Source organism: Macaca fascicularis, chromosome 5 (assembly GCF_037993035.2).
Source record: "Macaca fascicularis isolate 582-1 chromosome 5, T2T-MFA8v1.1".
NCBI classification, from domain to species: Eukaryota; Metazoa; Chordata; class Mammalia; order Primates; family Cercopithecidae; genus Macaca; species Macaca fascicularis.
The window spans coordinates 35,487,353-35,501,055 of record NC_088379.1 but is presented as its reverse complement, the minus strand read 5'-3'; the positions used below and the strand labels follow the sequence as shown (position 1 = coordinate 35,501,055).

The 13,703-nt window shown below is 36.9% G+C and overlaps 1 protein-coding gene across 13 annotated transcripts in view; it reads left to right on the top strand.

Annotated features, from left to right (window-relative positions):
• ARAP2 (ArfGAP with RhoGAP domain, ankyrin repeat and PH domain 2) overlaps positions 1-13,703 on the top strand; it is a 180,301-nt gene that overhangs the window by 55,994 nt on the left and 110,604 nt on the right. For all 13 annotated transcript variants that reach the window (XR_012434769.1, XR_012434770.1, XR_012434771.1 and 10 more), the window contains exon 8: positions 4,347-4,467. Coding sequence is in view for 10 of the 13 variants with exons in the window: in XM_074039512.1 (XP_073895613.1) it covers positions 4,347-4,467 (121 nt within the window). In the remaining 3 variants the exon portion in view is untranslated. The remainder of the gene's footprint in view (positions 1-4,346; positions 4,468-13,703) is intronic.

Sequence of the window (13,703 nt, the reverse complement as noted above, 5' to 3'; positions counted from 1 at the left end):
GTGTGCAGAGTTACACATTCCCTAGGTTTCTTCCACTTTCCTTGAGGCTGCCAATCATGTCTCTGTAAGGACTTCTTCATTATATCACAGAAAATGGCATGATCCAAACAACCCTGATATTTTATCCCCTGTAAAGAAATCTAACTCACCCCCATTTTCACCCAGCTGTGGCAGAATTGCCCTGTGATCGCTTCATTGTCTCAAAATGGTAGATAAATGACAAACTTGACCTAGATATCTGTGTGTTACAGGCTCAAGGGATGCTTTAAAATTTCTTTCCTTAAGGAAAATTTTATACTCTGAAAAACACAGGCATTGTGAGCGTTGCTGTCATTTGAGTATTTTTTTTTATTGTCTTTATCTTGTACTGTTGCAAGACAAATATAAAAATCAGTGCTACAATGTTAAAAATTACAAGATTTTTCTTGGGATCTCAGATTTTAAATGAGCCATTAGATAAACTACAACTTTCTATGGTTATAGTGACATAGTATTTTGCTTGTTAAGTATATTTTGATCACCTCTGGGGAATTATGTTTTTATATTATTCTACCAGAAATATTTGCTTGTTAAATATATCGTTATAGGTGTGTAGGTTATTTATTAAGGAATTGTCTTCTCTTTAACAGGATCTATTGGAAAGATAATCTTTTTTTGATCCCTGTTTCTTTCAGTACAGTGCTACTTGACTTATTTCTAGTGACAAAATGGGTTACTGTTAACATTTTCCTCAACAAATAGTTAATTATCTCACTAGAGGGATATTGTTATAAGTTCCTTTAATTCTTATGCAAACTACAATTTGGAAACAGATCATGTAGGGGATAAACTGTAAATGTTTTTAGGCATTCTAATTCCTGCTGTCTGGTCTCAGCCACTACAGACTTAGAGGAGAGGGGTTTTTACACTGTCCCCAAAGATGCCGTGCCCTTTCCCACCTCCTTAGGTTGACTGACAATGGAAAGATGTTATCTTCCTCTTTTGAGTTTCTAGAGCACTTATTGGTCTAGTTTTGGCCTTGTATTGCCATTTTAACCTACTTGCGTTTGTAGGGTTTGCTTTGTTAAGCCAATCATGTCATGTGTCTCTGCCTAATGATCTTTTTAAACAGTGACTGAGTATACACTATGGGAAACTGGAACATGTCTTTTCCTACATGTTCCCCTTGTGTTTTTGTTCTTCCGTCTGAGACTCCCTAGCCATTGCCATCCATCAACATTCTCAGCAAACATCAGACCCATCTTGTTATTCACCTCCATGAGTCTTTTCTTTATTTTCTCCAACGTATGACGTTTGAAAAACAATATGCAGGAAAATTCAGAAGGAAAACAAACTGAAACTAGGGAGGCAAATCCGGATACTGTTGCACTAAGCCAGGTGTTAATTTATTAGCATGTAGACTAATGTATAGGCTCAGTGGAGGCTCAGCGGAAGTGATAAGAAATGAATTTCAAGAAATATTAAAAATGAGCCATTCAGAAAATATTTCTATAGTATTAGCTACGTGAAAGGTGGTGAGGAACATAGATAAATGACCTGAAGCCTATTTGGGGAGACTATATTAATCAAATGATCACACGGGTAAATATAAAGTCACCGTTTAAATTACAATGAATAATTTTTATAAAGGAAAAATTCAGGTTGCTATTAGCTTAAATTCGGGTTATCTATGAGGATGAGGGGCCTGAGAGATTGTGCTGGTCAGAGAGGCTTTCTTCAGGAGGATATATTTATGCTGAAATATGAAGGAGGAGGAGGCAGTAAGTATGTGCAGATTGGTCTGAAAACAATTCCTTGCAGAGCAAACAGTGTATGCAAAGGCACTGGCTTGGGTAGAAATGTGATATATTCAGGAAACCTCAAGAAAACCAATGTGACAGTAATTCAGAGTTGGTGAGTGGTGGGGAGGAAGTTGATTCTAGATGTGGGGAGAATGCAAGTTATGTGGGTGCAAAGGAACCAGCAAAGGTCAAAGATGACTTCATTCTATTTCAGATGGACTAGAAGAGTTGATATTTTAATGGACGAGTATAAAGAGAGCGTAAGTCTTCAGGTGAAAGTAAATTCAGTTTTAAAGTTTGTGGTACGTATGAGATAGTTACATAAACTATTGATTACTTGAAATATGGCAGTGAAATTGAGTGAAATGAATAGATAAGAAAAGAAGAGAGAAATTTTAGATTACTCTGAATAAAGTTTGTAGAGCTGGAAGACATTATATTAAGTGAAATAAGCCAGGAACAGAAAGTTAAACAGTATATATTCTCACTCATGAGGAAGCCTTTTTCAAAGTGAATCTTACCAAAGTAAAAAGTAGTACAGAGGATACTAGAGGCTGTGAAGGGTAGGAAGAAGGAGGGCATAGGGAGAGATTTGTTAAAGGGCAGGAACTTACAGCTAGAGAAGAGGAATAAGTCCTAGTGTTCTATAGCAGTGTAGGATAACTGTAGTTAACACTAATTTAATATAGTTTAAAATAGCCAGAAGGAGGATATTGAATGTTTCCAACACAGAGAGATGATAAATATTTGAGATGGTGGATATGCCCATTACCTGATCTGATCATTACATTTTATATGTATTACGACATCACTGTATCATAACATCACTATGTATCCCATAAATATGAACAATTATTATGTGTGAATTTAAACAATTAAAAAAAAACAGTGGAAAGGGACTTTTATAGGGAGAGAAGATAAAGTAAAAAGGAGAAGAAATAAGTTGTTTACTAAGTGCTTATTTCTTGACATCCTTCTCTCTTTTCTGTATAAGGTTGCCCATTCATCTTCCTGAATCATAGCTCATATACCATACTCAGTTTTGGCTGCGTGGGAGGACATAGGAGAGCCTTCATTGCATTCGTATTTAAGGTTACATTAAAGAATGGATAGGATTTTGATGGATAAATAAAGGCAGGGATGGGAGACTGTAACAGAGCTAGTGAAGGAGAAGAAACTTAAAAAAATACTCAGAGATAATGCCATGATGATATTGTGTATCTCCTTAAATAGCAGAAGAGGATATCCTTCCGGTAGAATTCCATGATGCTAATGATGACTGTCCCTTACCAATTGCTAAGGCAGGAGCTTATGGCTAGGAGAAATATTAAACTTAATACTTGCTTCCTGCATGGAATGGTTTGCTTTTTTTCCGAAACAGTTATATCTGGGACCTGCTCAAAAGTGTGGGTTCCAAGGATAATGCTGTGGAAGGGAAGAGAAAAAGAAATCCCTTAAGGATGTATCCAAACTCTTCTGATATTCCAGACCTTCTGCAATGTGGCTTGGTATACGTTATCAGTCTCCTGTCTTTTGACTCTACGTTGTTGTCATCTTATTTCTCTGCTTTACGCCTCCATTATTTGGTCTTTTTGACCAGAATGCCTCCCACACACTTGTCTATCTGCTTAAAATTAAGGTTTTTTTAAAAGTCAGGTTTAAATACCACCATGTTTGTAAAGATATCCCTCACAGCCTTTAAGCAGAATTGAGATTTTCCATCTTTATACTTTTATATCCCTTAGTTTTTACTCAGTTTTAAACTCTTCTCTCATTGCATTAGCTGGCTTTTCATTTTGAGGCTCCTTGAAAGTATAAACACTCTAAATTTTCTTTCCAACACGAGACCCAGAAAATATCAAGAGTTGAAATTGTGCAGTAGTTATCACGACATGATTTTAGAGGGTCCAGGAAAATGAAGATGGATAAAAAGTTATCAAAGTCCTAAGAATGGCCTTTTTTTAAAAACAAAATTTGTAATACTTATATGCTGTTTGGAAACAGATAAATCTGTCTTTTTTATTCTTTATTCGTTGGAGAGTAAACATTAAAATGATTCAGTGTGAGGTTGAGATGCTCATCGTCAGAACTTTGAGTAACATGGTTAATTTAGAAAACCCAGTATGTGTTTAAGGTATATTTTGGTTCCGAATATGTAACAGACTTGTTTTAAAATGGTTCAGTTACAGTACCTGTTGTGGCCAGCAGATGCCTGCAAACACCATAAAATCATATTGAGCAGATGGTTTTAAAGAACATGCTACTGGTTTTTGGAACTCGGTATTGCTAGTCTAGTAGGATTGCTTGTATTTGATTCTTTCTCTTTTAATTCCAGATGAAGAGAAAGTTAAAAAGACATCTCACTTCAAAGAAGGGGACATTTAATAGTTTCTTTTCTTGGGTATTACTTGAGAGTATGAGTGGACGTATTACCTGTATGTCATTTAAAAAATTTGGATTGAAATTATAAAAGAGAAGCAGTTGTAAATAGCGTGCCATTCCTTTTTGATAAGATCAAGAGAATTTCATTTTCATATGTTTTCTTTTTTTTTCTAACCAATACAGGAGATGTATTCAAAAGGAATAATTCCCCTTTCTGCTATATCAACAGTACGAGTTCAAGGAGACAACAAATTTGAAGTTGTTACAACACAAAGAACTTTTGTTTTTAGAGTAGAAAAAGAAGGTAAGATTATTTTTTATCCCCATGAAATACTTACATTAATTTATGAGTAATCATTTTAATAAATCAGTTAGACTAGCAATGTCAAGAAACCTTTAAATATATTACTTTTTGATAACTTACATTTTAAAATTAATTTTTCAAATGCATAATGTTAAAACATAAATAAGTTGACAAGTTATTTGTTTTCTCTTTCATCAACAAATATTTAGTGAGAAGCTATTGTGTGCTGAGGACTCATACGTTCTGGGTATACAGTTGTGAAAAAAAAGTGGACAAAATTCTCTGCTTTCATGGAGCTAGCCTTTGAGATGTTGCAAATAATGCAAAATGGTTATTTGATACGCAAAAACAATTTTTCTAACTATTAGTTGGTTTTATGGACATTTATGGCAGGCTTTAGCTCAGTGACTCCCAACCTTTTTGCACCAGGGACTGGTTTCGTGGAAGACAGCTTTTCCGTGAACTGGTTGTGGCGAGATGGTTCCTGGACGATTGAAGCACATTACATTTATTGTGTGTTTTAATTCTATTATTTTTACATTGTATATAACGAAATAATTATACAACTCACCATAATGTAGAATCAGTGGGATCCCTGAGCTTGTTTTCTTGCAACTAGATGGCCCCGTCTAGGGGTGATGGGAGACAGTGACAGATCATCAGGCATTTCAGGCATTAGACTCTCATAAGGAGCACGCAGCCTAGATTCCCTGCACGCATATTTTACGGTAGGGTTTGTACTCCTGTGAGAATCTAATGCCCCCGGTGATCTGACAGGAGGTGGAGCTCAGGCAGTAATGCCAGTGGTGGGGAGTGGCTGTAGATGCAGATGAAGCTTCGCTGGCTTGCCTGCTGCTCACCTCCTGCTGTGTGGCCCTGTTCCTAACAGACCATGTAATGGTACCAGTCCATGGCCTGGGGTTTGGGGACCCCTGCTTTAGCTGACTGCACAGGCACAGTAATCATTCTATTGTAAATTTAGGAGCATCTTTTATATTTCTTGAATTCTTTTCATCTACATAATCTATGGGACACTTGATGGTAAAAGCTGATCCCAAAGATGGCACATGTTTTCTGGATTGAGTTTAAATGTGTATAGAGAAATCTTTTCTGAATTTTGTTTGAATAAGGGTGGGGGAGGAGCCAGAGAAGTTAAAAGTTCTCTGTTATGTATTTTATTTGATTATTGTAATATGTCATTACTATAAATTTACTAGTTTTAGTAATTTAGGTAATACCATCTCATTAAGAATTATGATTTTAACTTATAGACAACTTTTATTTAGGAATAGATATATAATTCAACCTGATTTTTAGAAGTACTTCTTTGTGCTTTAATTATTTGAATAATAATGGTATAGGAAATTGACTGAATATCTGATATGTGCCAGACATTTTGCTAATTCTTCATTTTCACAACAGTCTTATAATGTAGGTAGTATTACAATTATTATCCTTTATTTTTTTGAGACAGAGTTTCACTCTTGTTGCCCAGGCTTGAGTGCAATGGTGCAATCTCGGCTCACTGCAACCTCTGCCTCGCGGGTTCGAGCGATTGGTTCAGCCTCCCAAGTACCTGGGACTACAGGCATGCATCACCACGCCCAGTTAATATGTTTTTTTTTGTATTTAGTAGAGACGGGGTTTCACCATGTTGGTCAGGTTGGTCTCAAATTCCCGACCTCAGGAGATCTGACTGCCTCGGCCTCCCAAAGTGCTGGGATTACAGGCATGAGCCATTGTGCCTGGCCATTATTATCCTATTTTTACAGATTAGAGTGTTCACCACTAGTTGGAAATGACTACAGTGTTAACTATTATGGGGCAACATTTTCTTTATTTTAAACTGCTAGATTCCTGGCATGTATGTCAGTGCATAGCACATAAAAAGCAGTCAGTAAATATTATATACCACTAAAACATTTCCATTGTTTCTTGGGGTACTCAATAAATGGGTACATTCCAGCAGGCCTTCACACTGGAGCAGCGTGGTTCAAACTGTGGATTACTGAGATCAACTTAGTGGTTTATGATGTCACCAGAAACACTCTCCCTCAATAAAAAGACAAACCCCAAACAGAAAATAATAAATATCAAAGTGCATTGCCTACAGTAGGTGTTATGTTGTGGAACATATCTATCTATGTACATAGTGTATAGATGTAGCATTAAAAAAAAGTTTCTTTCTTGGTTTTTAAAAATAATGTTGAACTAAAGCTAGAGTCCCAGAGTAGGGGTCAGCAAACTGATCTGCAGCCTTAATCTGGCTCAGTGCCTGTTTTTGTAAATGAAGTCTTGTTAGATAACAATCACTGTCATTCATTCATTTCTCATTCATTCTCACTCAGTGGTTATCACTGAGTAGTTGTGGCACAGACTGCGGCCAGTAAAGCCTAAAATGTTTACTATTTGATTTTTCAAAGAAAAGGTTTGCAAACCCCTGCCCTCAAGCATTTTACCTAGAATTACCTGTATGTATGAGGAGCCACTTTTTGTGAATTACTGTCTGAAATTCAGAAAATTTTCCACAGTTGTGATACTTGATATGGGACTTCCATTTGAAATCACAGTTTTTCTCTTACTGTATTTCTTGAAGAACGTGGCATTGCTTCTCTTGAATGACTATCCTGGCAGTCTTTCCTTATGGTTTGGTTTCCACCACCGTGAAAGTTAGCTGCCTGTTTCTTTGAGGTGCTTATCACCTTTCTCTTGGCCTCTCCAAATAAATTTCACACTGCTACATAGCCTGCATTTTAAGATAGACATACTAAATAAAGCTTCCAACTTGTATGAAAATCTGTTTAGCCATATTTACTAAGTTAAACAGACACGTTTTATTTAAGTAGAGTGTACCAACCCACACATGTTTAAAAGTTTCATGTTCACAATTGACAGATAAATCCTTCTGTGGTGTATAGTTCATCTTTGTTATATAAACTTAGGACAGTATAAAAATTTCATGAACTTCAGTATAAATTTATTGTTTTAAAAATCAGTTGTAGGTCTTTAATTTTTGAAACCATAGACATATTGCTTCAGTGAAAACAGACTGTATACACATGGAATTAGTGAATGAGTTATTTTGATTGAAAGTTATTTTTACATAGTAACAACTCACAATTTTAAAGATAAATACGTGTAGCGGTGTGTGTACATATATATATGTATATGTATATGTTTATGTATCTGTATGTTTAGTATGGAACTTTCAACAGTATACTAAATATGTTCTATTAAGTGATCTTTTTTCCTTCCGTGTATACAAATGATTGATTATTTTTATTTTGTGGGAATTGGTAGATCAACTATAGTGGCTTAAGGACTTTGACTTAATGAACTTTAAGCTAAATTAAAGTCTATTTTGATTGAGGGAAGAAGCAAAATCAAAGTTTAGAACAAAAAGGAAAAAGTTTTGTCATCTTAACAGATATGAATTCTTTATTTTTCGTGAAAAGGCTTTGACCTATCTATAATAGCTATTCTTTGTCTTCCCTGACCAGTGTTATTATTTCTAAACTGCTGCATCACCCCCTGGTGTTACTAAGACAGGATTATAGTTTGGAATCTTTTCCTCGCAAGTTTTCTAAGGCTTCCATTCCCCTCCCCCCTGTTTCCTAATGAAATATTGTTCTTCTCTTAGTTTCAAGTGAATTTTATTGAAATAATAACATTTAAAAAGAACACTTCCCCAAGTACAAAATTTGGTCTGACTGCTGTTGTTCTGAAGCAGAGTCACTGGAATTGGTCTGTGGGTCATAACAGCTATTGATCTCTCCAATCAGTCTGTATTCCTTTGCACCTGTAGTCACACATGGAGATATGATACTTCAAAACACTCGTGATGTTTTGAGTGCACAGTTCTCCTGATTAGAAGAGAGCTTAAGAATTTTGAGTGGGCATTCCCTTTCCAAGGCCATTTTCAGAACTGGTGCTCACCTGCAGGCCCTATGCTTCTGTCCACCTTAGCAGATTCTAGACCCTGTGGCTGTCTCTCAATTCTGCTGTTAGACAACATCATACAGCCATCCAGTGGCAGCTCTGATATTGATATGGAAAAGTCTTTGTTTTAATTTAAAAATTTTTTAGAAGAACATATAAATGCCCTCCTTAGTTGTTTTTGGCAAGCAGACTCTTACCTCTTTTGAAATCGTCAACGTTTTTATAAGCAAGGCATGAAACATTTATTATCCCTTTACTTACTCACCCTCCTTAATCTCATTAATGATGATTTGCTAAGTGTTTCCTTTGAAGACTTCATGATATTCTGGAAGTTTCTGACATAATGTATTTTAGGAACTTGCTAGGACTCCAAATTCTGTTTAAAATATTCAATTGTGGGGCCCCAAGTCTGGTTTTGAAGGCAATCTCTTGGTTTTAGGGTGACTGATGTCAAATATGTATCTCCATCTCTGACCTCTTCCTGTACTCCACGGTCATATCCAGCAGCCTACTTGACATGTCAACATGGCTGCCTAGTAGCACCTCACACTTAATGTATCAAAATTCCCATTTCCACCTGCTCAACCAGACTTTCTCCCTTGTAATCTTCCTCATCTCAGCAAATAGAAGCCTCAGGTGCTTAGGCCATGAAGTGTGGAGTTATTCTTGAATCTTTTTCTTCTCACTTCACATCTAGTCCATCAGCAAATCTTGTCAGTTTGACTTAGAAAGTGTGTTTAGATGCTGACCAATTCTCAACAACTCCACTGCTATGAGGATTGTTTTAATCATCTCTCATGGTCAACTGTTGTCATATTTTTCCTGTACTTGTCAGAGCAGTTATTCAGTAAGGAAGTCAAATCATGTCAGTTCACTTTACATGCTCCATGGATTCTGCATCTTTTTTTTTTTTTTTCCTCCTTTTGAAATGGAGTCTCGCTCTGTCATACAGTCTGGGGTGCAGTGGTGCGATTGCGGCTCACTGCAACGTCCACCTCCCAGGTTCAAGTGATTCTTCTACCTCAGCCTCCCACGTAGCTGAGACTACAGGTGTGCGCCACCACGCCCAGCTAATTTTTTGTATTTTCAGTAGAGATAAGGTTTTCACCATGTTAGCCAGGATGGTCTCCATCACCTGACCTTGTGATCTGCCTGCCTTGGCCTTCCAAAGTTCTGGGATTACAGGAGTGAGCAACCGCGCCCAGCCGGTTTCTGCATCTTACTGAGAGTAAGAAGTACTTGTGATGTCCAAAAACCCCTGCATGATCTGGCCTTGGTCTTTCTGTCCTATCTTTTTCTGTTCCCTTTCTCCTGTACTATGGTTGGTTCACCTACAGAGGCCTTTTGTTCCTTGAATACACCAAATCTGCTGTTGTCTCAGGGCCTTGTTACATGTTCACCTTATCCTGGAATGCTCTTCCTCTGCCTGCTCCTCAGCTGGGACCTGCTTCTTTACTTCCTCTTCCTTTAGATTTTTGGTTAACCATCCCCTTCTTCTGAGGCTTTTTATGTATCCTGTACAAAATAGCACTCCCTGGGCCCCTCATCTTGTGTATGTTACTAATTGCACTTGCCACTTTGTAATGTATATTTAAGTTTATGTGGCCTTCCTCCTTTCACTAGTGTGTAAACTTCCAGGAGAGTAAGGTCATGGTCAGTCTTGTTCACTGTTCCATTCCTGGTATTCAGAATAGGTTTTGGAACATAGTAGGCTTAGTGAGTATTTGTACGAGTGAGTGGCTATCAATTTGAAGAACAATCCTTATGTGCACGCACTACTTCCTTCTCTGATATTGATCAGGAATTTCATTGAGGGAACTTTAGTTAGATCATACTATCATGTCAAAAATAAAGGTCCAGCTAAACTTTATTAGATAATGTTGTTGATGTTTTGCATGGCCCTTATGTTGTAATCTCTAGTGTAACCAATCCCTTGTTACTAAGGAGTATGCCTACTGCTAAACCCAGTAGTCCAGAGAATATTGTCTCGATTTTTCTTAAACCTCTTTTTTTATTATTGTTCTTATACTCTAAGCTGCCGTTCCTGAAACCATCAAGAACTGATTTGAGGTTTTAGGAATTTGCTATTTTATTTTATTTACATTCTAGCATAATCACAAAAAAATGGCAATTTCAACACTTACTCTTTGTGTTCTCCACTCCCTTTCTTTTTGTCCAGCCTGGAATGCTATTCTTAGAGCCAAGCCATATCTAGGTCAGAGCTTGTTTCCTGGAGAAATGGTGCTTAGCACAGTGCTAAGATCAAGATAGACACTCAATAGATATTTGTTATTGGAAAGAGTAAAAAGTATCTTGGTTTGAAGAACAAGCAAAAGCTAGCACAGTATCTGACTTTGCCCTAGACTCTTGTCCAGCAGGAAATCATTATTTGGTTTGGAATGTTGTGACTTATGAAAGCATATTCCCCCATATCTCAGGATGCACACATCGTATGGCCGAATACAGATGACACTTGTAATCTATTTTATTGTGTTTGGATTATCTGTTCCATTGCTTCTTTCCATTGGCATGGGTAATTCAGAATAAACTGAATGTTACTATTAATTCCTGTTCTTCGTCATGATTGTTTACTTCCTTTTAGTAACTGAGACCCTCAGGAGCTAGATAATTCTTCTAGGCTATGTGTTGAGATGCAGCCAAAGTAAGCTTAATTCCAACAGGTGCAATTGCCAGTTTTAAATTAATTCCTGAGAAACTGAAATATATGCTAGCAGTAATCTAAAAGCCATAGACACTTAGGCCCAACTCATTAAATTATGACCTACGTTTCAAACACAGTGGTTTATATGGATTAGCACAAATAAAGAAACAAACAACCATTATGTACCATTTACTCGGCAGGAATATCTTGTGTGAAACTAATGATCACAAGTAATAACCAAGTTAAGTGGAAGGTCTGTTGCTGTAACTGAAAATGTAATAAATTATTGTAGTGCAATCTGGATCTGTTTATGCAGATAGAAAAATGTAGAATAGCTGCTGCATATTGACATTGACTTAGCTACTTGAATATTTTAATGTCTTTTAGTTTAGGATGTATAACAATACTAGGGACATTTGATAAATATTTCATCCTGATATATTGCAACAAGCAGGAATTCCTTTTTTTTTTTTTTTTTTTTTTTGAGACGAAGTTTCACTCTTGTTGCCCAGGCTGGAGTGCAGTGGCACGATCTGGGCTTACTGCGATCTTAGTCTCCCGGGCTCAAGCGATTCTCATGCCTCAGCATCCCGAGTTGCTTGGCTTGCAGGCACCTGCCACCATGCCCAGCTAATTTTCTGTGTGTGTTGTTAGTATAGACTGGGTTTCACCATGTTGGCCAGACTGGTCTTGAGCTCCTGACCTCAAATGATCCTCCCCTCTTGGCTTCCCAGAGTGCTGGGATTACAGGTGTGGGACACCACACCCAGCTGTCAAGCACCAATTCCTGGAAGATTGTGTGACACTTGCAATAACGCACTATTGAATAAGTTTTTAAATAAACATTTTGACTTTGGTCATTAAAGACACAATCAAGTGTTTTTATTAGTTTTGAAGGTGAACAAGAACAATTATAATTGAAAAAGTAAGACTCATTATGAAATAACTGTGGAGTCATGTTTAAATATGAGTAAGTTTAATATGGTAACTTATTTCAATCCACAATTAAGTCACTGGGCAGACCTGTCTGAGAAGGATCTGAGAAACTGTCCCATTTCCCAAACTGGGCCCTTCTTTCTCTTCTTCCTTCATCCTGTGAAAACTTTTACTACCTGTGATTCAGTATATTTTGCTTTATTTCCTTTTGCTTTGACAACTACTTCTCCCTATGTTCTGGTAGCCCAATTTCCAGCCTTATAGATATAGTTGTACCTCAAGGTTTGCCAGTTTCTTCCCCTTTTACACTTCATGTTTATTCATTTCCATGGGTCTTCTCATGTACAGGTTACTGTTGTTCACATAGTGCTATCAGTCTGCCTGGATGCTCAAGGCACGGCACTGAAAACCTGAGGTTGTTCTGTTAACTAATTGGATTCTCCTTGTTTGCCTGGCCAATTTCTGATGGCACGTTACCTTTTATTCTAAGTAATTTGTTTTTCTTATCAACACCCATCATGTTTGTACAACTAATTTTTTTCACTCTCCTAAATGCCTTAATTCCTTGTAAGTCATTTTGTTTCCATTTTCACAGTATTTTAAGTCTCCGTTGCCTGGTTCCTGAGCTTCAGGCTTCCAGTGTGGTCTACCTGTCATTGTCTGTATTATCATAATGTCTTTTTATTGCTAAGAATGCTGAAATGGTTTTCCTTTGTAATAAAGACAACATTCCTAAACAGGCAGTATGAATTCTGTGGTTATATTCCCATTATTTCTGTGTGAGTTCAGAATTATAAATATATTCATTGATAAATTATCCCTGAATGGATGTTGGTTTTTCTGCCTTTGTTCTTATAGTAACCTCTGCTCAGAATCCTATTATCTTCCCTCTTCCAAATTCCAGTTTTGTCTTTTGAATTGCTCTTCATTCTCAAGATCTACCACATGTACCTCTTTTTTACCCCCATGGTTCCAAGAAAAGTTGTTCGAGAGTTAAAACATGTGATTCTGCTTATTTTAAAGCTAACTTGCTATATAACCTTCAGCAAATCACTTATCTCAATTGACTCATATATTATTTGATACCATTTATATGACATTTATACTACTGTGTTCCATTTTGTGTTCAAATCTTGTTTGACTTATAGCTTTAATTGCTCCTTGGAGACTAGATCGAATTCCTATGCCTGTAACACAGTGCACTGTTCATAATTGAAGGTCATTTAGTTTTGTGGAAGGAGTAGGAGAACCAAATTTTAATTTGCCAGGTGAAATGCTATTGTTAATTACTGTGTTGAGAGTGGAATGGGAAAGTGACACTGAAGCAGGTATACTCTAGAGTGGGTTCCAAATGATTGTTTGAAAGTAGGATTTTCGGGGTCTTTGAGTAACTGACTTGAAACATAAAAGCCGTTAATTGTTGGGTAGCAATATCACATTCTTCTATTAAAAGAAAATCTAATCTAATGAATGATCTAAAAGAGGGCTTCTCAGATATTAAAAGGGATAAGGAGCATCTGTAGTTCTTTTGAAAATACAGCCTGTGATTCATCAGGTCTGGAGTAGGGCCTGAGATTTTGCACTTCTAATAAACTCTCAGGTAAAGCCAGTGGAACTCATTTCACGAAAACTGGATAGTGTTACTCCTTTTCCCTCAAAGAATTGAGTCATTTGCTGTGTTTACAGTAACATTTAGATT